Source organism: Vulpes vulpes, chromosome 4 (genome assembly GCF_048418805.1).
Source record: "Vulpes vulpes isolate BD-2025 chromosome 4, VulVul3, whole genome shotgun sequence".
NCBI classification, from domain to species: Eukaryota; Metazoa; Chordata; class Mammalia; order Carnivora; family Canidae; genus Vulpes; species Vulpes vulpes.
The window spans coordinates 69,238,313-69,261,903 of NC_132783.1; the positions used below are offsets into that span (position 1 = coordinate 69,238,313).

The 23,591-nt window shown below is 44.2% G+C and overlaps 1 protein-coding gene across 2 annotated transcripts; it reads left to right on the forward strand.

The window, feature by feature from the left end:
• Window positions 1–3,436: 3,436 nt before the first annotated feature.
• On the forward strand, window positions 3,437–22,703 carry CCSAP (centriole, cilia and spindle associated protein). Of its 2 annotated transcripts, none has more exons than XM_072756016.1 (5): window positions 3,437–3,453; window positions 3,762–3,884; window positions 4,309–4,743; window positions 17,035–17,303; window positions 18,615–22,703. In XM_072756016.1, the coding sequence occupies exons 3-5, from the start codon at window positions 4,353–4,355 to the stop codon at window positions 18,789–18,791; spliced, it is 837 nt and encodes a 278-aa protein (XP_072612117.1). In that variant the 5' UTR covers window positions 3,437–3,453; window positions 3,762–3,884; window positions 4,309–4,352; the 3' UTR covers window positions 18,792–22,703. The 2 variants fall into 2 exon arrangements, with proteins under 2 accessions (XP_072612117.1, XP_072612118.1); XM_072756017.1 differs by lacking the exon at window positions 3,437–3,453 and having other exon boundaries at window positions 3,733–3,884; window positions 18,615–18,826; window positions 19,798–22,703.
• The last annotated feature ends 888 nt before the right edge of the window (window positions 22,704–23,591 follow it).

Consider the following 23,591-nt stretch of genomic DNA (forward strand, 5'->3'; position numbering starts at 1 on the left):
GAGTCAGCTCTGTCCAGTGTATTAAACAAAGTGCTTAATCGTTCGTCAGAGAAATCAACTCTGCTAATTTTAGAAGAAAAGACACATATATAAAACTTGCCTGGGTGCATTCCAGAATCTCTGGATGGGCTGAAAAAAAACAGGCTTGGAACTCTGAAAGAATAGCAACAGAGACAGCCACTGCCCTGGAGTGCCAGGTATGCAGTTGGCATCCCTGACACCTGGAGCTCTGGATGCCAGCATTTCTCTGAGCACTGTGGCCACTGCTGCTCCAGGAACTCAGTCTTGAAATTAGCCTTTCAGCCAAGGAGAGAGCTTCCTGGTCCTGGCTTCTATGCAACAGTAAAGCCTGATGCTGAGCCTGTGGGCAGGAGTATCTGATGAAGGGAGTTTAGGGTCTCACAACTGCACTCTAGCTGCAAAAGAGGCTGGGGAAAATATCTAGCATTTGTAGCTTCTCCCCTGGGAGGTAGAGTTATAAAAGGGGCAGAGGGGACAGGGGACTTCTGGGTACGTTTGTGTTTGGAGAGGGGGCAGATGGGAGGGATCAGGAGAGTTAAGAAGAGAATATGTGATATGCAAAGAACATCTCCGAAGAAAGGAAGAGCGAAGCAGAGGAAGCCCTTGGGAGACAGGCTCCCTGGGCTCAGAAGGACAGTTATTGACACAGGAGGGGGTGGCACCCTGAGGGAGTGATGGCACCAGAAGCTTTGGGTAGGTAGGAAGGGCTCTAGGAAGCAGGGGCCTCAGAGAATTAGCCGTGCATCCCTGACATGGAGAACAGCCTGAAGTGCTCACCTCTTGAGGCCTCTGTTCCATGGCCGGCCAGACTTAGTCACCAGCAGGTCTTACACGGAATCTGTAGGCCTAAGCAGCAAATATCTACTGCTGGAAGGGGTTCAGCATTCCTTTCTATCAGCTCCGCAGACACCCCGGTGGAGAGGCTCCCCCAGGGCTGCCTCTCACTGAAACCTCCCCTCTACCAAAGTCAAGGGGGGCAGATCTTCCCTCTCCTCCCCATCCAGGACCCTGCAGCCTGCCCTCAGGGGCTCTCCTCCAGGCCTGCTCACTTTCCACCCTCTCTGTTTCTTCTGTGAGCTTCTCAGGCCATTCCTTAAATTTCCCTCCTGCTTAAGAAACTAGTTCTAAGTCCACAACGTTGGCCACAGTTGTTATATCTTGTAATCTCTGCTCATTGGTCCTAATTCCACCCAAAGAACAAGTGGGCACTCTCATCCACAGAGGCTGCTTTCAGTGCTATGTGAACAGAGGACTCTTTAGAGGGAATGTTTACCTCCCCTGATGTAGAAATATAATTTGATAGATATTGTCTATGATTGTACTCAATTTCTTAGCAGCTGTACCTTATTTATGATCACCTACATCCCAGGTTCCCCCTCTCCCAAGCGCTGTCAAATTACAACGGCGCTCATCTGTTCTTAGACACAAAGACAAACACACACACGTGCACATGCAGTTTTGTCTGCCTCCCGCTCCTCCTTCTGAGAGGCCACTCCCTCCTTATTCCACGTGTTTTTCATGGGGCTGTCAATCTCAGCCTGTCACCCTATCGCCATCTACAGGGACGGGCATGGTGACCCACGCTTGGCCAATCATATCACGTCCTACACCTAGCAACAGCTAACCATGTGACTAAAGAATCTTCCTCTATAATTAGAATACCAAGAAGTTCTCTTTTTGCTGGTGATCCTCCCGCTAAGACAAGATAAGCTTGGGGCTAGCAAGAGTACCTCCTCAGCCATGTGGAGGAAGTCCATTTACAGTCCGAGACAAAGAAGCCAGCCCCAGGAGGAAAGCAGAGCTCAAGGGCAGAAAGAAATAGAATCCCAATAACAGTGACTGGGTCCCTGGGTTTAGCTCTGCCAGAGTCACTAAATATCCTGTTGAAGCTGGTTGAATTGGTTCTTGTCCCTTCCAAGTGGATAAGCCCTGATAAATAATAACACTTTAAAAAATTAGAATGAAAGTAATAGACTTAATTGTGCAAAACAGGTAAAACAAGTGTTCCTAATTCTATTTTTTTTTTTAGTTATACAAAAAATGGCATATTACCTTATACACTGTGTGTGTGTAGATGTGTGACTATAAAGTACAATCACAAATTTCTCCATCCAGAACTCATGCCCCTTTGCAAGGTAAGTTTGCTGCTGCTCCTCTCCTCATGCAGAGGTGGAGTTTATTTCTCTCTTTCTGAATCCAGGCTGGTCTTGTGGTTTGAACCGTAGTCTGCAGCAGAAGAGCTGTGTATATGACCTTCTCAGGCCTTACAGCTTCTCAAAATAGAGGACAAGGTGAAAAAGCGGGTCTAGCCTCCTGGAGGAAGAGGCCATGCTGAGGGAGACCAAGCCAAGGCCAATGCACAGCCAGGCCCAGGACCAAGCAGGCATGTGAGGCCCTCTTGAGCCTTCTGGGACAGCTCTCCCTCTAGCTGAATGCAACTGTATGAGTGGATCTAACCCAGCAAAGTGAAACCAGAGAGGAACTGCCTGGGTAGCCCATGAAATTGTGAGGAATAATAAATCTTAGTTGTTTTAAACCACTGAGTTTTGGGGTGGTTAATTATGTAGCCAAGGCTAACAAACAGATTGTGTTCTGCATGTTTCATAGAACTGCATATCGTCATCCCCCCCCCCGCCAAGTTATTAATATATTTATTAAAATTCTTCTGGTTGCAACCATCTGAAACCAACCCTGGCCAGCTTAAAAAGTGAAAAGCATGAGAAAGTTCCTGGGGGTATCTCAAGGAACAAATGTAAGGCTGGGAAGAGAAGTCAGGGCTACTATGGGGAAGTCTACAGTGGGAGTCCATGAAGTGTCTGTCCAGAAAAGTGCCATTAGCACTCCAGTGGCAATGACTCCTGGACTGCTAACTTCAAGTTCTCAGGATAATTTGACCCGTCCCGCTTGGGCAATGAGTACCTCTGGATCATTCAGCTACAATGAATGTCTGGGGCAGAGCACGAAGACAGAAGCAAAAATAGTAGGTGAAAAACCATAGTAGGTGAACGGGGGAAATCCCAATATAGAAGCCAGAACCCAGTAATTCATTCATGGCCTCGGCCTGCTTTTCAACTGCTAATTGATTTTTCAAAGCTTCTTTCAACTCTTTTTGTAAAGAATGTATCAAGGCTCCTTTTGAAGAGAGGGTAAGAATCTGCGTGGGGTCATTCTTGAAAGTGTAACAACCAGAGCAACACTGTATGCCCGCACAGCGCAGCTGAATCCGCCGAGGTTTTTGCGCAAAGGTCCCTGAGAGGGTGGGTTGGCGGTTTTAATTAAGTTTAAAAATGTGTGGGGTGTGTCGACCAGAAAAGAATTGTACTGAAACGTAAAAAGGGGTTAAAACCACAGTTAACAGGTGCCGTGAACGCAGAAGGGAGGGAGGCAAGAGCCAACGCGTGCACTGCTTTCTGGGACCCGTGAGCGGCGCAGGTGCGTCCGGGGGGGAGCGCCGAGGGTCACGGTGGCGGGCGCGGGGCGGCGCCCACTGGGGACATGGGTGCGCGAGCGCCTGGGCCGGGGGCCGGGGCCGGGGGCCGGGGACCGGGGGGCCGGGGGCCGGGGGGCCGGGGGGCCGGGGGCCGGGCCCGGGCTGGCAGGCGCGCCGCCTCCCCGCACCTCGCGCTCGGCAGCGAAGCAGCCGCCCCCACGCAGCGGGGCGGGGGCCGGGACCGGGAGCGCGCGGGGGAGGCGTCCGCTCCGGGGACTGAGGCGGCGCCTCGGGTTCCCGGCTGCCGCAGGGACGCGGGCCGCCGCGCCGTCGGCGACATCTTGCTCGGGAGGAAAGCGCGGGGAGAGCGGGCCGCTCCGAGCTGCTGCGCCGAGCGCACCGAGGGCCGGCCGGGCGCCGCGGCACCCAGGAGGTAAGCCTGCAGGGCGCCCCGCCCCCCGCCCCCCGGCCCCCCGCGGCCCGGCCAGCGGGCCTGCAGCCTCCGGCGGCCCCCCGGGTGGCCCCCGCGGTCCGGGCCGCTCCGCCAGCCTGCAGGGGTCTCCCGCCCGGCACCCGCCGGGGCTGTCAGGACTGGGTCACCGGACGCTACCTGGCGGTCCTCCCGGGACCCGCCCCTTCCCGGGGCCGGCCGCCCCCTCGCCCCCGCCCCCGCCCCGCGCCCCGCTCCCGCCCCCGCCCCGCGCCCCGCTCCCCCGCGCCCCGCCCCCGCCCCGCCCCATGCCCCCGCCCCCATGCCCGCCCCGCGCGGGCGGGGCTCCGGGTTTAAACGTCGCGGCGGGCCGGGCCGGGCCGGCGGGAGGGGCGGGGCTGCCTCCGTCGTGTCGCGGGTTCCGTAGGCGGCGGCGCGGAGCGGCTGGCGCTCGAGCCGGCGGGAGGCACCATGTCCCCGGGCAGCGGGGTGAAGAGCGAGTACATGAAGCGCTACCGGGAGCCGCGCTGGGACGAGTACGGGCCGTGCTACCGCGAGCTGCTGCACTACCGCCTGGGCCGCCGGCTGCTGGAGCAGGCGCACGCGCCCTGGCTCTGGGACGACTGGGGCCCGGCCGGCACCTCGGACGACTCGGCGTCGTCGGCGTCGTCGGGCGCCGCGGGCCCCGCGCCCCCCTGCGCCCCCGCCTCGCCGCCCGCGGAGCCCGCGGCGCGGGAGGGGCCGGAGCGGCGGGCGCGCGGGCCGGCGGAGGAGCAGGGCGCCGAGGCGGCGGAGGCGGCGGAGGCCGAGGAGGCCCGGGACGCGGAGAGCGCGGCGGCGGCGGCGGCGGCGGCTGTGCCAGGTACTGGGCGGAGGGGCTGCGCGGGGCTGCGCCCGGGTCCGAGCGGCCCGGCTCCGGGTCTCGCAGCGCGCAAGGCAAGCCCTACCCCCCCCCCCCCCGGGGTAGGGGAAGAATCCACATCCCTTGACAAAATAAGGATGATGTCAGCCCCGCCTCCGCCCTCCCACCCTCGATTTCCGTAATTGGTAGCTCTGGGTTGAGCCAATTGTGAATTCCGTTGAGGTGCCGCTCAGCTCCAGGTCTCCTTCACCCCAGGGCCGTGGGCGCCTTCGTGAGCTCTGAAACCCCATCTCTTTATATCTTAGCGCCCCTTTTCCCCGCGGACTAGCCCAGCTTTCATCCGATTCTCCGAGAGCACCTGCGGCGACAGGTTAAGAATCAGAGCCAGGCTTTCAGTCTGGTGATTGGGGCCGCGGTTTTCTCTGTGAACTCTCTAATCTCGCTGCCTTGTCCCTAAAGAATATTCCGAGTTTGTTTACGCAGGCTGTTGCGTAACTCCTAGTTGGTGGGAGAACATTCCTTGCAAGTGCTCGGCCCTCTCCACCCCTGGCCCATCCACCCCAGAAGCGCATCCTGGTGCAGAGGCAGGGCGGCAGCTCTCCGGGGCTGCGTGTCTGGTTTCGGCCGTGGCCGGGCACCTTCTCTCCTGGCCGGACGGCTGCAGAGCTGGGGGCTCCGCCTGAGAGCCGGTCTGCACGGTCGCTGGTGCTCAGGGCCAGATTCAGAGCCTCAGGCAGGATACAGCCTGGAGTAACCAGGGTCCTTCCTGCTGCTCCCCAACCTTGGCCCCACAACCTCTCGCTCTCCACGCCGGGCCGGGGTCCCTCGATTTTAAAAGCCCCTCTGGCGATTAAAACAACCAAAAATTATTGAGAGCTTATTATGCCTCCAGTCACTTAGAGGACTTAGAATATGTATTTTCCCATTTAATGTTCAAAATAATTCTAAATGGTAAAATTTTAATCTCAATTTTATAGATGAAGAAATGGAAGCTCGGTAAATGATTAGTGGCTTCTTGTTGCTTTAGGGCATTGTAAGTGGCAATCAACTCTTTTCAGGTTGTCCTCCTCTCCTCTCTGTAATAGGCCGAGGAGGAGAGGAGATGTAAAAGGGCCAGGCTACTGTGCTCTTCAGTTCTTCTCAGTTCAACATCTGGGCCAGAGCTGCCGCTCCATCCTTGGGTTCCTTGTAAATTCCCAGAGATTGCCGAATATCTAGAAGCATGAGTCCTAGCTTCAGGGATCACTGGTAGGAATTCCAATAACAGAAGGTGGTGGGGGTAGGAGAACGTGCCTTCTGGTTTATTCCTGTGGCACAGATCTACCAGCTAAGTTGTGAAATGTGCTTTATCAGACGGGACATGCTTTCCTCCTTCGGGCCCTTCCTTTCCATTGTTTGTGAAAGGGGTGTCAATTATTTCTGTGGGTATATAAATGCAATTTTTAGACAGCATTGTAGTATGGATGGTGCCTGTGTTTGCATGAGTTCATGATTATTTTGGTGTCCTTAGAGACACTGACTCCTACCAGTGGCTAAGGCCAGTTGTTTCTTCTCTGCTAATATTCTGGTTTAAGGCATCAGGCAGAAGAAAGGATGTTTGCTGAGTCCAGGACTCCTAATTGCAGGATCATTTGCTCTGCTCCTGCCTGATGATTCCTGTGTCTGGTGGGACTGAAAATCCTTGTTTTCAGTGGATGGTTTTATATACTAGAATGACGAGCACTCTTGAGCTTCTGTAGAACATAAACATTTGGTTCGTGTTTTTACCGAAGCCACGTGTGTACATAGGATCTTATAGTTCTGTGTGGCCTATTACAACAATCCAGCAGCTCCCTCGCCAGACACAGACCAATTACCTGTTCCTTAGGGGTCCACTTTCTACTCCTCTGGTTTTTCCCTTGGTGTTGATTTCTATTTCTCCAAGTAACCGGGAGATTGTTACTTGTAAATACTAATAAGTAATTACTATTTGCATTTAATAGTATTGGTACTTCTTAATTTTTTTTTTACCAGTTTTTAGCATTATTTATTGGCTTTAATTCTTTTTACCCCCTCCTAACCCCTACACATGGTCCCTTCCCACATCTTCGCAATATGTCAGCACAGAGTTTTTAGATTACAATTAGCGTCTGCAGTATGGTGCCTGGAAAATGTTGCTCAAAGCTGCCCAATATTGTTTGCCATGACTCCCTTTTCTCTCTTTCACAATACAACCAACACATCAGGTTCACTATCACTCTCGACATCTTAAGACATCCCTCCCCGGGCCTCTGACCTACTTCCTATTGGCCTGGTTGCTGCTCATGCAGCCTGCTGCCTGCCAGTTCCATGTTGGGAGGGCCCTTGGCCACCACCCTGCAGACTCCTTGGCTTCTCTCTTGGGTAGGAGCCCTTGTGTGGCCCTTACATCATCTTCCATCTTGCTTCACCCCTCCTGTTGGAGTTGTCTTCTAGTAGCTTCCTGAGAAAAAGAGTACATAAGTTAATTTTCTAAGACCTTGGATGTCAAAAAATAGCGTTAATCTGCCCTCATGATTTGGTGGGTTTGTGGCTGAGGATGGAATTCTAGGTTGGAAGTATTGCCTCTAAAAAATCTGGAGGCATTGCTCTGTTGTGTTGTAACGTATAGTATTGCTGTTACAGTCCCAAGTCCTCCTGATTCTTGAGGACATGTCTCCACCCTCAGGAAGCTTTTAGAGTCTTCTCTTTGTCCTTTGTGTCCTGAATTTTTTCCTTGATCTAAGTCTGTTTGCCTCCAGTGTGCTTGGTGAGTCCTTACAGTGAAACTCCTGCTTTGTAATTTTGATGAGTTTTCTTGGATTGTTTTTGTTATTTCTTTTTTTTTTTTATGCTTTTGTTATTTTTATTTCTGTTCCTGTTCCTTTTTATCTAAACTCCTTAGTTGGATATTAGACTTCAGGAATTTATCCCCTGATTTTCTAATTCTAATAAAATATCCCCTATTTTCATCTTTTTCTTCTGTTTTTCTGGGTGATATTCTCAATTTTATCTTCCAACTCTTCTATTACATTTTTTTCTTTATTGGTGGGATCCTATTTACTTTTAAATTTATTTAATTTTATTCTCTGGACTTGCTTGCTTTCTTCCTGTCCTCTCGCCCCCTCCCTTCCTCTTTTTATTTTTTCTTAAAAAATAGTATTCTGTTCTTGATTCATCCACATAGTATTTTCTGTTATCTTGCAGAGGATATTACTAGAAGTTCTCCTTGAATTTCTCCTTGAATTTCTGTAGCATAGTCTCTGGTTCCCCACCCTATCCCCATTTTTTGTTCTTTTTGCCTATAAACCTTTATTTCATGTTAGAGAGTTTTCGCAAATGTCTAGTGATCCTTGACTAAAGAGCTGTCAGGACATTTTTTTTGTGTGAGATAAGGGTGGCAGTCAAAGTGTTTACTGTGACATGCTTTGAAGAGGTCTGGACTGTCTCTAATTCCTTTTTTCATTGTCACATTTCTTTTTAATTTTTTTAAAGTTATGCATAATTTTTAAAAATGCTTAAAATGAAAAAACAATAATTCTGACCTATTTCCCACCCATACCCGTTGCTCTCTATGGGGTATTCCAACTCTTTTCAGCCTTGGCCGCCCTCTTCTTATCTAGACTTATTTGTCAGCTTTTTTATTTTAAATATTATGTATTGACATCCCATCATGGGAGATGTTTCAGCTTAAGATTTTAGCTCTGCTACTTCTACTCCCTGACATATATATAGCAGCACCCATTTTGTCCCACATTATTAACTATATGACTATTTTGTTGAAACACTATTCTGTGAATTATGGTGGCTATGTAAAATAGTATTTACATGTGGACCATGTAGTGTATTTAGACTACATTTTCTTTTCATTTATGTTTTTCCTGAAGTTAATCATTGTTTCTTTTGTTTGTTTGTTTGCTTATATATTTTTTTATATTCCCATCACTAATTCAGCTTGAAATAGTCTGGTAGTACTTCAGAATTTGTCATATACTAGACACATTAGGTATTCTATTCATTTAATTTCTTTTCCTTAGAGACTTTTTTTTTTTTTTTTTGGAACGCAATCCTCCTATTCCTATTTAGGCTGCCCGCATCTGACACAGCTTCAGTCTGGGTGTTCTCTTCACTGTTTGCCTGAATATTCCTTTTTTTGCTTACCTCCTTTATCTGATCCCTGTCTTATAAATCTCAAATGCAGGGATCCCTGGGTGGCGGTTTGGCGCCTGCCTTTGGCCCAGGGCGCGATCCTGGAGTCCTGGGATCGAGTCCCACATCAGGCTCCCAGCATGGAGCCTGCTTCTCCCTCCTCCTGTGTCTCTGCCTCCCTCTCTCTCTCTCTCATGAATAAATAAATTAAAAAAAAAATAAATCTCAAATGTTCCTTTGTGTTGCTAATCCCTTCCTTTTGGTGTAATCCATACTCCATAAGTCCTGAGAAACGTTGCATGAGAAGTAATAATTTTGTGACCTTGCATGGCTGAAGATACCTTTATTATATCCAAAGTTGGATTGGTATTTTGCAAGGTGGAAATTTCAGTGTCTTAAGGCATTATTATACTGAATCCTAATTTTTGGTCTGCGTTTTATTATTTTTTTAATTTTTTAAAGATTTCATTTATTTGAGAGAAAGAGATAATGAGAGAGCAAGCAAGAGTGGGGGAGGAGAGGGAGAAGCAGGCTTCCTGCTGAGCCAGGGAGCCCCAGTGGGACTCAATCCCAGGCAGATGCTGAACTGACTGAGCTACCCAGGTGCCCCTGGTCTTGCATTTTACAGTACTGTGCCATTCTGACCCAATGTGGTTTTTGTTTTTTTGTTTTTTTGGGTTTTTTTTGGTAGCGGGGCATTTTTTAAGAGATTCTCTTAATCCTAGGTGTTCTAAAATTCTACGTTTTTTTTTTGTTGTTGCTTTTTTGTTGTTGGTGTTGTAGTTTTGTTGTTGGTGTTTTTTTAAATGTAAGCTCTGTGCCCAATGTAGGGCTTGAACTCATCACTCTGAGATCAAGAGTTGCATGCTTTACCAACGGAGCCTGCTAGGTACCGGATATGTGTATGTCTTTTGTCATTCAGTGAGGGTGACAACTTGGTGGGCCTCTTTAGTCTGGAAAGTTTTCTTACAGTTCAGTAATATTTTCTAGCATTCTTTTAAATAATTTCTTGTGTTCTATTCATTTTTTCTTTCTATAATTTTTGGATGGGGTAACTCCTGGATCAAATCTCTAACATTTTTATTTAAAACTTCTTTGATATTGGAATTTTGAGTTATGTGTTCTTGGAGAACTCACCAATTTTATCTTCCAAACTTTACACTAAAATTTTTAATTCTAGCATCTAGTTTTAAATTTTGAAGAGATCACATTTTTTTGGTCCCAAGTGTTATTTTTAAAAATTAAAAATAAAAAAATAGCATCCTGTTCTTGGATTTCTTTTAACTCAAAAAAAAAAAAAAAAAAAAAAGAGAGAGAGAGAGAAAGCCATAAATATCCTTTGAGAGCTCTGTTACATTTCCTAGTCTTTTCTGTATATTTTGGTCTTTTTCTTTTTAGAGGATATACTCACATGTTTGCTCTTAGCCTGTCTCCTCATATATAAGAGTAAGGCTTGAAGAGCTTTTCAGGAACTCTATATGTGGGGGTGCTTTTGAACTAGAGGGAAGACTACACAAGAAGTATCTACAACTACATAACAGAATTACCCTGCAAACTAGTGGCTTAAGATTCCCACACTTGTTTATTATTGCTCATGGTTTCTGTGGGTTGAAATTTGGCCTGGGTACAGGGATTTGCCTTGTTTCTACTCTTTGCTGTCTGCAGCCTCTGCTGGAAGGTGCCAGGCTTGGGGGCTGTCTGCTAGGACACTCGTATGTGACATCTTCATGCCCCTGGCCTTTCTCATAACATACTGGCTGGCCAACAAGAGCATGGGTTCCTGAGAGAGAGCCGGGCAGATGCTGGATTGCTCTTTATGACTTATCACTAGGAGCTTTGTAGCACCCCTTTCATCCCATTGCCTGCTTACAAAAGTCTACCCAGGTTCAAGGGGAAGAACCGTCCACCACCCCAATTCTCAACAAGCATGTTCATATTCTGTTGTCAGAAGAGCATGTGGGCTGGGGCACTGATTAATGCAGGACCTTTGGAAAAGGCAATCTGTTGCTCTAGCCTACTACTTCATTTTCCAGTTCTCTGGGGTTCAGTTTGTGTCCTATGGGGCTTTCTTGTACAGGGAGTTAGGATTCATCCTATTCAATTCTGCAAGGTCACTTCTACATCTTCATCTACTTTCTAGCTTCCAAAATTTTATTGACGCCTGATATATTGCCTCCCTTGCTTTTTATCCTGTGAGTTCTTCCTTTTTTCCTTCACTCTAGTGGGCTTTTGGGATGAAGGGACTATATGCACATGTCATTGGTATATATTTAATCTAAATTCTATTTGTTAGATTTTTACTTTCCTTTCCTTTTTCTTTTTCTTTTCTTTATTCTTTTCTTTCTTGATCAATCTTGCCAGAAACTTATGAATTCTATTAGTTTTTTTCCCCAAACTAACTCTTTGGCTCTGTGGATTTTCTTTATTATGTGTTTTTATTAATCCATGATCTTTTTTCCCTTATTTTAATTTTCTTTTTTTTTTTAAGATTTTATTTATTTATTCATAGAGACACACACACACACACACACACACACACACACAGAAGCAGAGACCCAGGCAGAGGGAGAGGCAGCCTCCATGCAGGAAGCCCGATGTGGGACTTGATCCCAGGTCCCCAGGATCATACCCCGGGCTACAGGCAGAGCTAAACTGCTGTGCCACCGGGGCTGCCCTTTTCTTTTTTTTCTTAAGATTTTATTTATTTATTTGAGAGAAAGAGAGAGAATGCATGTGCGAGCTGGGGAAGGAGCAGCGGGGGAAGGAGAGGGACAAGCTGACTCTGCACTGAGTGTGGAGCCCAATGAGGGGCTTGATCCCATGACCCTGAGACTATATGACCTGAGCTGAAACCAGGAGTCAGACACTTAACCAACCAAGCTCCCCAGGCGTACCCATAATTATGTTTGAAAAATTACTTGCAGGAATAATTTAAGGCCTTGGGTCTCCAGAGAAGAGTGTAGTTTTTTGTGTTGGGTGCCTGAGGACACTCTGGGTTATTAATAGCAGCCTTTATTTATCCATGGTGGGGAGGGTTGGTCGAGGAGCCCACTGTTACCAGAACTGAAGTCTCCACTCTGTTCACCCCATAACCCGCTGTGGTCTGGTTCCCTAACCCCATGTTCCCTTCTGTCAGCCATGGGACAGCTTGCTGGCCAAATGCCACGTCCCTTCCTCCTCATCTTACTAACCCTCCCTGTCGTATTTGGCAGTTAATTGCTATCTCCTTTATCTATTTATCTATTGCTATCTTCTTTATCGGTCTTCCCTTAGTTGCTCACCTGGTTAGTTTTTATACTTTTCTGGCAATTCTTTTTTCCTTCTTGGGCTCTCCTTCCTCGGCCTGGCTGTTACTTAAATAATGGTGGCCCCAGGGACCTGACTCCACTCTCCCCTCCGACTGCATTGCTTCTTGGTAATCTGTTTCACATTCAAACCTCAGCTCCCACCTGCTCATTCACCACCTTCTCTCCTGGGTCACAGATGAAGTATCCAGTGGCTGGGTGGCTGCTTGGTTGTTCCCGAAGCATCTCACATCTGAGGCGAGTATCTTTTCCTTATTCTGTGGTGGGCCTTTTCTCGGGGGATGGCCTGACCATCCACTGCAAACACTTGTGGGAGCAGTAGACCCCTCTTTGCTCCCAGTGCTATGTTGTGTCTGTGTTTACCTGTCAGTCTTGCCCAGCATTGCTGGGCTGTCTGCCCTGGAGAGGCTTTGGCACCACCTCCCTGCTGTTCTGATGAGTGTGTAGTTCACAAGTGCCCAGTGAGTCTGAGCACCTGCCAGGCCCGGTGGGCGCCCTCTGGTCCTTCTTTGCCTCTCCACCCTTATCATTACTATTGGTCCCCACTTCCCCCGACTTCCCCCGCAACCTCCAAGCCCTGCCATTATTTGGTAGCTGGCCTTTCTGGCCTCACTTCTCTAACTCATCCTTCACTTTCGCAGGAGGCCTTATTCCTAAAATGCAAATAGGGCATGCCATTTTCCAGCTTAAAATCCTTTAGTGATTCTTCATCATTTTCAGGATAAAATAAAACTCCTGAGTTTGGCATAGAACGTATTTCACCCTTGCTGCCTGCTCCATGCCTTCATCCATAGACTCTCTGTGTACTTGTCATTTTGAACTATTTATATTCCCTCTTCTCTCCAGGCCTTTGAACAAGACATTCCTCCTTGCTGAGATTCTCTTTTCTATTTTCCTCCTGGCTAGCTTGTCCTTTAAATCATTTTTACCTTCTCTGGGTAGGCTTCTCTGGAAGACCTAGGTTAGACACATATGGAGTAGGAGAGGAAGAGGAAGAAGGGAAATGAATCAAGGAAGATGATTTGGATTGTTTTCCTTCTCTTTCTCAGTTCTGTGACTGCACAGGCTTTGGTCCCCCCCCTTCTGTTTCCCTTTGTCTTGATCTTGATGGGCTCCTTTCCCCCTCTTCCTAGAGCCAGCAAAGAAGAAAACAAAGATGGACACTTCACTCAGAAATGTTTGAGCAAGGAATGGATTTAGATCTCATGGTAAAATGGAAAATTGGCATCCCATCTTATCCACAAACAGCTCAAGTGCTGTGTTTAAAGATATGGCACAGTGGTACAAAGCGCTAAACTCCAGGGTCAGTGCATTGTTTGTTTCTTAAAATATATAGTAATAAATGAAACAGTCTGGTAGAGTCAAGGTCATTGCTGAAGACAGAAATGACAGATGATCTATTGAGTTTCCTTATACTTCTGCCCTGGGATCAAGATTTCCTTTTCAGGGGCTCACTCTAAAGGGAACATGGACAGAAGCAAGAAAAGAATCACAACTAAAAATAGTAAGGGACAAGGGGCACCTGGGTGGCTCAGTGTTTGAAAGTCTGCCTTTGGCTCAGGGCAAGATGCGGGGTCGAGTCCTGCATTGGGCTCCCAGCGGGGAGCCTGCTTCTCCCTCTGCCTATGTCTCTGGCTGTCTCTGTCTCTTGTGAATGAATGAATGAATGAATAAATAAATAATCTTAAAAAAAATAGTAAGGGACAAGAGCATGTCCTAAAGAAGTGATGAGCTTTTGGAATAGCAATCTATAAAATCATCACCTAGAGACAAATTCTGGAGTATCTGAAGTGAGGGGGTATCCTTAAGACCTAAACAGCTGGAGTAAATGAAATGGAGCCCTAGATGCATAAGGAGCTCTTATTCAAAATAATAAAACTAGATCACAGTCTTACACCAGACACAAAAGTAACTCAAGTATATTAAAGACCCGAAACCATGAAATTCCTAGAAGAGGACATAGGCAGTAGTCTCCTCATAGCAAGGTGTTTTTTGGATCTGATTCCAAAGGCAATGGAAACTAAAGCAAAAATAAATGAGAATACAATAAGCTGAAAACTTCTACACGGTGAGGAAAACCATCAACAAAAAGGCAACCTATTGAATGGGAGAAGATATTTGCAAATAAGATATCCCATAAGGGGTCAATATCCAAAATACATAGAGAACTCACACAACTCAACAACAAAAAACCAAACAACTCAAATGAAAAAAAAAAATGAGCAGAGGATCTGAATAGACATTTTTCCAAAGAAGTTATACAGATGCCCAATAGGCATATGAAAAGATGTTAAACATCAGTAATTATCAGGGAAATGCGAATCAAAACAATCACCTCACACCTTAGAATTGCTATTACCAAAAAGATCGGATAGAAATCTTAGGTGTTGCAAGGATGTGGAGAAAAGGAAGCCCTCATACACTTGGTAGGAATAGAAGTTGGTACAGCCACTATGGAAAACAGTTTGGAGATTACTCATAAAAGTAAGAATAGAACTGACCATATGATCCAGCAATTCCACTTCTGGGTATTTATCTGAAGAATACAAAAACACTGATTTGAAAAGACATAGGCAGCCTTATCACAGCATGAGTTACAATACCCAAGATAAAGAAGCAACCTAAGTGGCCATTGATGGATGCATGGATAAAGAAGGTAAGGCATATATTGACACACAACGGAATATTACTGAGTAGCTACCAAAAAAAAGCCAGGAAATCTTCCATTTGTAACAACATGGGTGTTTGTTCCTCTCTCTCTTTCTTTCTCTCTCTCTTTTTAAAAAAATTTTTACTTACTTATTCATGAGAGAGACAGAGACATAGGCAGAGGGAGAAGTAGGCTCCCTGTGGGGAGCCTGATGCGGGACTGGATCCCAGGACCCCGGGGTTATGACCTGAGCCGAAGGCAGACGCTCAACCACTGAGCCACCCAGGTGCCCCAATATGGGTGTTTCTAAAGGGTTTCATATTAAGTGAATAAATCAGAAGAAGAAAGGCAAATACTATTTGATCTCACCTATATGTAGAATCTAAAAAACAAGACAAATCAATGAACTAAACAAAAGCTCATGGATACAGAGAACAGATTGATGGTTCCCAGAGGAGGGCAGAATGGGTAAAGGGGCTCAGTCACACAATGATGGATGGTAATAGGCTTACAGTGGTGATCACTTTGTAGTGTATTCAAATATTCAAATTATAATGCTGTACACCAAAAATTTATATAATATATACCAATTTTATGTCAATAAAAACAATGTAAATTTAGGCCAAAATGAAACATGAGCTTGCAAAAGGTTTAAACAAAACAGTAGAACTTTTATAAAAAGTTTATAAAAAACAATGGAAATCATGGAGGACCTGGGTGGCTCAGTGGTTGAGCGTCTGCCTTTGGCTCAGGTTGTAATCCCAGGATCCTGGGATTGAGTTCCGCATCAGGCTTCCCACAGGGAGCCTGCTTCTCCCTCTGCCTGTGTCTCTGTGTCTCTGTCTCTCTCATGAATAAATAAAATCTTTTTTTAAAAAAAGGTAATGAAAATTATAAAAAGTAAGGGAAGTGGGTGTGTTTTAGAGTGTATTCTTAATGTCCAGTGCTCAACCCAGATAGGGCAGTCCCATTTTCCTTCAGAGTTTCTCCCACTCTGCTGACAGAATTTAGGACTGTGTAGACTGTGGATTCTGATTCATTTAGTCATTTCTATTGCAAGTGTTTTTTGGGGAAGCCCTCAGAGCAGGAGCTTGAGGCTCTTCAGGCTGGGAATGCGTAGCTGTGCACCTAGGTAACTATGGAAACCACTCCCTATTGTGACTGAGGACTTTTCAAATTAAGGTCACCAGCTCTCTCTCACAAGGAGCATGTTAGAGGTTAGAGGCATAGAGAGCTCTCCATATTCATGGAACATCAAAAAGAAATGACATTGAGCATGTAAGAGCCATCAGGAGCTCTCCCCAATCATAGTGCTGTCAGGAAGAAATGGAATCCTGGAACTCCAGTTGAGTGACTTAAAAACTAACTTTTACAGCTGCTGAGTGATTACCACAAATCCAGATCTTTCTCTGAAGCCAGACATTGATGGCTGGGCCTACTTTGGGGTTGTGGAGAAAGCTGTTAGGTTCTGGTGCTTTCTAGCTTTTAATTTAATTGAGATGCTTAATCTCAGAATATGAATAAATGGGGGTGCCTGGAGCTCTGTTGAGCATCTGACTTGTGATTTTGGCTCAGGCCATGACCTTAGGGTCTTGAGATGGAGCCCTGTGTTGGGTTTTGTGCCAGGATTTGGAGTCTGCTTGGGATATTCTCTCCCCCCCCCCCATGTTTGCACCCCCACACACAAAAAACCAGATCTTAAAAAAAATAATAACATGGAGGCACCTGGGTGGCTCAGTTGGTTAAGCATCTGCTTTTGGCTCAGATCATGATCTCAGGGTCCTGGGATCAAGCCCCATGTTGGGCTCTCTGCTCAGTGAGGAGTCTGCTTCTCCGTCTCCTTCTGCCTATGCCTCCCTCTGCTTGTGCTCTCTTCTCTCTCTTGTGCTTTCTCTCTCTCAAATAAATAAAATCTTTTTTAAAAATGTGAAAAACATCTGTTCTTTTGGATAGGCTTGGTTCAATCTTGGTGTATTTGTTGATTTTAAAAATGGGATAGACTGAAAAGTATGGTACTAACTTGTTTCTGTATTTCTGCTTTCTAGGAAATTCTGAATTGAGCTATCAGTGAAAAAGTTACTGAATTAAGCATTGTGAATTTTACAACCCAAATATTTAAAGTAATTCTATGTAAACATGATTTTACAACATTCTCATTTTGTTTTATCTCCTTTTTTTTTTTTTTTTAAGCACTGGAAGTGAAAGATATAAAAGAAAAACCTGAACAACAGATCAGAACAAAAGAGACTGACAAGTTACTTAACAGTACTGAACCTCGACAGCAACAAAGTGCCTTATTTGCTAGAGGAAATAGGAAAGCAGTCAAAAGTCCTCAAAGATCATCAAGTAGAATAAAAGAGAACAAGCATCCATTTGCCCTTTACGGGTGGGGAGAAAAACAGATGGATACAGGAAGCCAAAAAACTCACAATGTCTGTGCTTCCGCCTCAGTGCATGAGGTGGGTTCGTGTGCACCCAGCTTCTCTGCCTTTCCCTGGAGGATGGGGGTTGGGCTGTGCTCCTGTAAACAGGTCCTGTGCTCACTGCGATGCTTTGGGTCATGGTAGATCTAGGGGATGGTGGGGGCAGGTGGGGGGCAAGGAAAGCCCAGGACTGGGCATCTCTCTGGGCGTTACCTTCCCAGCAGATTGAGGGATTTTGCTGGGAGTTAGTTGGTGTCTGGAAGGTTTACCCAACTTGGAGCCAGGTGAAGAAGTGGCTGGAGTCAGGGTTTTCAGGTTCCTAGGAGGCCAGTTGGTGCACAGGAGAAGCACAACCAGGGCTGGCAGCTGCCCATCTGGGTTTGCCATGGGCCTCTTGAGAGGTTTCCAGTTCCTTTAGGATTGATCACTGGTATCCCTTGACTCCTTTGTTTTCTCCTGTTAGATGGCTTCCCCTCTCATTCTTGGCATCTGCTATAGAGTCCCTTTTGCTCTTTGCATTATATTTGGATGATTATGTTTTCCCCTGCTCATCCACATCCAGTGGCTTTTGCTCCTTGGAACCTTGGTTGTCTCATACTTAGTCCTGAGAACGTGTCTGACAGGAGGTCTTCATGTGTGGAGCCCCAGAGCAGTGATGTATGTTAGTGTCAGCACAGCTCCCACAGCCTAGAGCAAAGAGTGAATGGAATGAAGCAGAAAGTACAATTTGTATTCTGATGAAATACCATAATCAGACTTTTACCAAACATACTTCTGAACAAACCCTAGCAGATGGTGTTTTTTGGAGTGATATTTGAGACAATGAAGCTGTGGTTTAACAAAAGACTATGGCAATTCCATGGGATTAAGTTTAACAGAGTTTTGTTTTGTTTTGTTTTAAGTTTAACAGAGTTTATAGTGTGAAATGTCTTTTAAGTGGTGAAATCCCTTGAGATTTTTTTTTAAAAAATATATTGCCATAAAAATACTTAAAGTCTTTTAATGGAATACTTATCCAGGCTTAATGCTCAGCTTTTTCAATAACTTTCCAGAGCCAGTTTCTAGGGGCATGTTGCAAATTAGTTGTTTACCATTTCTATCTAAGATTCAGTCCAGTGGACATCTCTTGTGATTGCCTGTCTCTGTCACTTACAGTGGGCAAGGGAACGGGTATTCCTAAGGAGCTTTTACACAAAGGAATGTAAGGAGGCTGGGCTTGCCTCTGCCCTGCTTCGGGTGGCCTGGGGGTAGCTTCACTGCAGGAATTCTTGAAAATTATTACAAATGCCACATAAGTTTTTATACTTTTATTTTTGAAGTAAGAATAATTTTTTACTTGTGACTTAGATTCATGAATCAGCATTACGAGCCAAGAACAGAAGACAGGTGGAAAAAAGGAAACTGGTCACCCAGAGGCAGCGTGCTCACTCTGTGGAGGTGGAGAAGAACAGACGGGTGAAGCCTTCCGCCTCCGAGAACCCGTGGATGACAGAATATATGAGGTGCTATTCAGCACGAGCATAAGCAGACACGGTTGCTGGGACAGCCTCTTTGGAAAGGTATAAAGAAAGAACAAGAGAAAAACCATCAAAAGAACACAGGTTTAAGAAACCAACAGATTATTTAAGGTTTTTCATAGGGAATTTCCTAAAGACTGCTCTGTCTCGACGGATCCTGGTCACCTACCTCAGCCGTAGGGTGACAGTTGAAGCCATAGACATTTGGTTATTTATGGAGATAATTCCCTAAATATTTGATATTCTTACAAGGGTTTTGTTTTAAAGCATCTTAATCTTTTCAGACACCGACACCGAATGCCTTTAAATGGCTACAGATGCTTAACATTCAGTATTTTCATCAGTTTAGCCGGAGCCTATTTTCATCCTGTTCTAATAACTTTCGGATTCCATAGCCAGTAAGATCATTCCAACTTGCAGCTTAAGACCCATTTTCCTTATGTGGAGTTTTCTATGTGAAAGAATAGCTTGTTAAAAGTGAGTTTCAACACTAATGCTGACTCCTGTGTAGCGAAACCAGAATCTTGGTAGTTCCTGAAAAATTAAACTTATTTGTGTTTCAGATTCGGCATCACGTCATGTAGACTGTGAATTTAAGAATTATCTGGGTTGGGTTGAGGGTCCTCTTTTCTCTTTAAATTGTCATTGAGGCACTTATTATTTCATAGTTTAATAGATCAAATGCATTCCAGTGAATGAAGTGCTAGTGCCATGTATTTAGAGTAGTACTGAAGTTTCTTTTGAAACTTTTTTTTTAATTATTGCAACTTTTTTTTTTTTTTAAACACATAATGGGGAATCATTCCTAGCTGCAGTCTGGCCTTTTGGCACATATGCACTGTGGATTTTTGCCTCTTCTATATATAATAGTTGGCAATGATGTTTAGAACTTACAATGTGAAATTTCATTTAATTATGCTGAGATTGTTTTGCTCACTTGGGTTGGGGGACAAATGTTTTGATACCAGTTAGAGATGTGGCCCACCCCTCCTTTCTGCACTTCTCCCCTACAGACTCATTTATAACAAAGCCTCGATGATGTACATTATTCAGACTTCTGGCTGAAACACATGACTAGGCAGCAGGTGTTACAGAGAACTTACAGTGGGAGAATGGTGATGTGTGTCTAGGCACAGATGTGAGTATGTAAACGAAGTGCTCCTTCCCTGGTACAATTGCTTTTGGGGTAGAAAAATGGTTTTAAGAAACTCTGGTTTCCATCCAGCAGATAGAGAAAAATCTACAGGAAGGTTGAGTGCTAAATTCTCTGTAAGAGACTCCTTTGACTAGGCCAGGCACCTGGAGATGGGCAGATAAAATTTGCTGTTAGATGTGAGGTTGAACATTTCCTTGATATTTTTTACTCTGGATCTTTGAAGTATCATGGTCAGTTTTTACTTTTTTTTTTTTTTTTTTTAAGTAGGCTCCACAACCAACATGGGGCTTGAACTCATGACCCTCAGAGCAAGAGTCACATGCTGTACTGACTGAGCCAGCCAGGTGCCCCCATTGTCAATTTTTAGAACACAGATATGTTTTTATTCTACATAAAGTCTTCCCACAGTATCATTGTAATACTGTAGTAAACTTTGAAAACTCACCTAATCATGAGCTTTTAAAAAAGTACTTTTTAAATGTTTGCATCATTTTGAAATGAATTCTTTTACATAGAGAGCTCTCCTAATCTTTGAGATGTATATTTAACAAGAAGTTCTATATGTTGGTCCAAACAACCTTGCTAATAATTCTGGTGATTGTTGCTGTAATTATTGTTCAAGTCCTTAAACACTGCAGGTACCTAACAATCAAAATCATGTGGCATTGTGATGGTGTAGCTGACTGTAAAAACTCTTCCTTTCAAACCACTTCTTGCATGTTTGGTTTTAGCCATGAAGCTCAAGCGTTCCTGTTGCACCTGACAATCTTAGGGAAGCTAGCCTTGGGGGTAGCTTAGGCCCCACACTGACAGGCTGCCTTAGAAACCCAACTTTCTCTAGGCTTTGACCGAGCCAGACTCTCTCTCCTTTAGAGAACAGACTCGTATCTAACATTCTTACTACTGAAAACTCCAGATGGAGATAAAACCTAGGAGGCAATATTGGCCAGTTTCCCCCCCTTTTTAAGTAGAGGACAAGTGACCACAATTTTTAGAGTACTTTTAATATGCATGCACAATGAATAAATCAATCTGAATTAATTGTGAGTGCCCTTCCTATGCCCAAGTCGTTAGTTAGTTAGGGTGTCTTTTCTTTTTAGGGGTGAAAATTACCTTTTGAGCCCATGATGTTTTTTAAGTGATAACAATTTGATGGTCTTACTTTTCCCTTCTCACTCTAGAAACTAATGTAGTTTTAATTATGTTTCTAATTCATGGGACAAACTGAAAGACAGTTTAAAATTACCTTTCATGTTGAGAAGTTTGAAACTGTTGAGAATCCAGTGACATTTAAAATGAAAGATAGAATAATTGCTACATAAGACTCTTCTAAATTTTGGTTTTAAAATTAAAACAGTTTGCCATAAACATGTTTTCTGTGTTACCTTTATTAAAAGCAGTAATATAGTATTGAATAACATCTAGCACTCTGCTGGACCAAAGTGAATGAGAAGTAAATAGGAATCTATTCTTTCTTTTAAAACCTAAAAGGCAAAAAAAAATAAAAAATAAATAAATAAAATAAAACCTAAAAGGCTGCTCTTATTTAGGAGGTATCAAAACACTTGGTACCTCTGGTTTTTTATATATATAAAAATATATATATAAACATATATATATATATTTGTTCCTCCATCACCATAACATTTGTAAGCACACACATATATTTTTTTTAAAGTTTACTAAACACATAATAGGATGTAGGTTATCTTAATTGATCATGATGTAGTACACGCATATTTATGGCACTTCATATGTAATAGCTTTGTCATTGTTACATTAAATAAAAATTGCTAATAACTTGAAAGGTGTGGTTGTGAGATCACTCCAAGTCAGTTAACTAACTTGCATGAAAGGTGTCTGTGAGTTTTAGAAGTCACCTTCCAAAACAGAATTCGGCACTCTTGGCAGGGTTAAAAAAAATCTGTAGTGATTCCCCTCCTCCTTTAACTTGAAATGCTATACTGAGCATAAACTTTAAAAATGGAATGTTTATAGTAGTACTTGGTATTTAAAATGTTCAAAAGTATTATTGGCAAAGAGGGAGAGAGGCAAAGCATATGTTAGAAGTGAAAACAACTTTTCTTGTTGACTACTTCAGTAAAAAATAGTTTCATGGATAGTTTTACCCTGGACTAGAGTAAAAATGGTGCTAATGTTTGTTTATCTTGATTCTGTATTTGGTTTGATATTAAAATGCTAATGCCTGACTCATAATGTCCTCACTATAGTCTGGTGATAAGTTCCATAATATGTAAAAAGGGGTCCTACAAAAATGACCTGATCATTTCGAAATGTTTGCATTTGAAATGGATTTTGTACAACAGAATGAATAGGGAGTTAACAGGTGTAAGTATATGCCTAATACCAAATTCTTTGCAAGGAGCTATGTCTAGATACCCAAATTTGCTCCCTTCAAGTCTATGAGTGTGAGATGGAAATAAGTTGCTTCTTTTAATACTTATTGCCATTTTGAAAGTCAGGACACCTGCATGAAGACATCAGAAGCCTCTCTTTGGATTTCTTTTATAATTAGCAAAACTGTACTTAAGAACAGTCTCCCCCTGTAGTTATATGTTTATTTTGAGTACAGACTTCAATTTAACATTCTGAAGGAACAAAGGCTGGGAACCTATAATCACAAAGCTCAGGCAATGAGAATTTTGGGTTGTATTTTCTAAGAACTATGTATTGCTTTTAGCTTATATTTAATATTGCAATTTCTTGGAAAAATGTGAATAAAGTTAATATTACAGACTGAAATTTCTGTTTTGTGGGAAATAATTCTGATTAGAAAAAAATGTATGATCATGTTGACTCCAAAATGGATTTTTTAGGAGACAAATGTTTAATAAGACATTTTGTACCCAGGAAAAGATACTTTCTGTATATATACTTTGAGTTGAACTATGAAGTTTTCCTAGTCTTTTCCCTCACACTTTCCTATTTTGAAAATTACAAAAGCAATAGTGCCTAGTTAAAATAATTTTAAAAGAAACATAGAGTAAAAAGTGAAATTTCTTTCAGTACCACCCCATGACCAAAGTTCTGCATCCCTTCTTAGAGGAAACCAGTGTTAGGTATGTAAGCTCGCAGACCTTTTCTCTAAACACTTATCTATGGAGTTACATTAATGTTTTTTGGAGGGTGCACAAGTATGTAATGCCATACATGTTCTATCATATCTTTCTCTTAATATCGTAGAGAAGGTTTGTATTCCAGATTAGGTGGAGTTAACACACACCTTTTGTTCTCACTGAACACAGCAATACAACAGAATGGACAGAATGTATGGCACGACCATTGGAAGACTTGAAGTAAACAACACCAAGCAGGTTAGGGAGAACGCCAGAATTCTAAGTACAACTGAAGTGGTAATTTCACCAGTTTGTATTTCCTCTGGTATCTCCCAGCCAGAATGCAACATGGCCCCAAATGGAGAAGTGAGCACAATGGTACAGAGATCCTAGAGAAGCCTGGCTTGTGGCACAAAAACAAGTGCGAGAGCTCAGAAGGAGTGGGGGCAATGCCCTCTTCTTGGTCGCCTCCATTTTTCATGCTGGAGCCCCAGGCCAATAGTAGCCTGCAAGAGCCAACTCTGAGTGAAGGGAGTTTCTTTTCCATTTGGTAGAGGCTGTGGTACCATGGAGT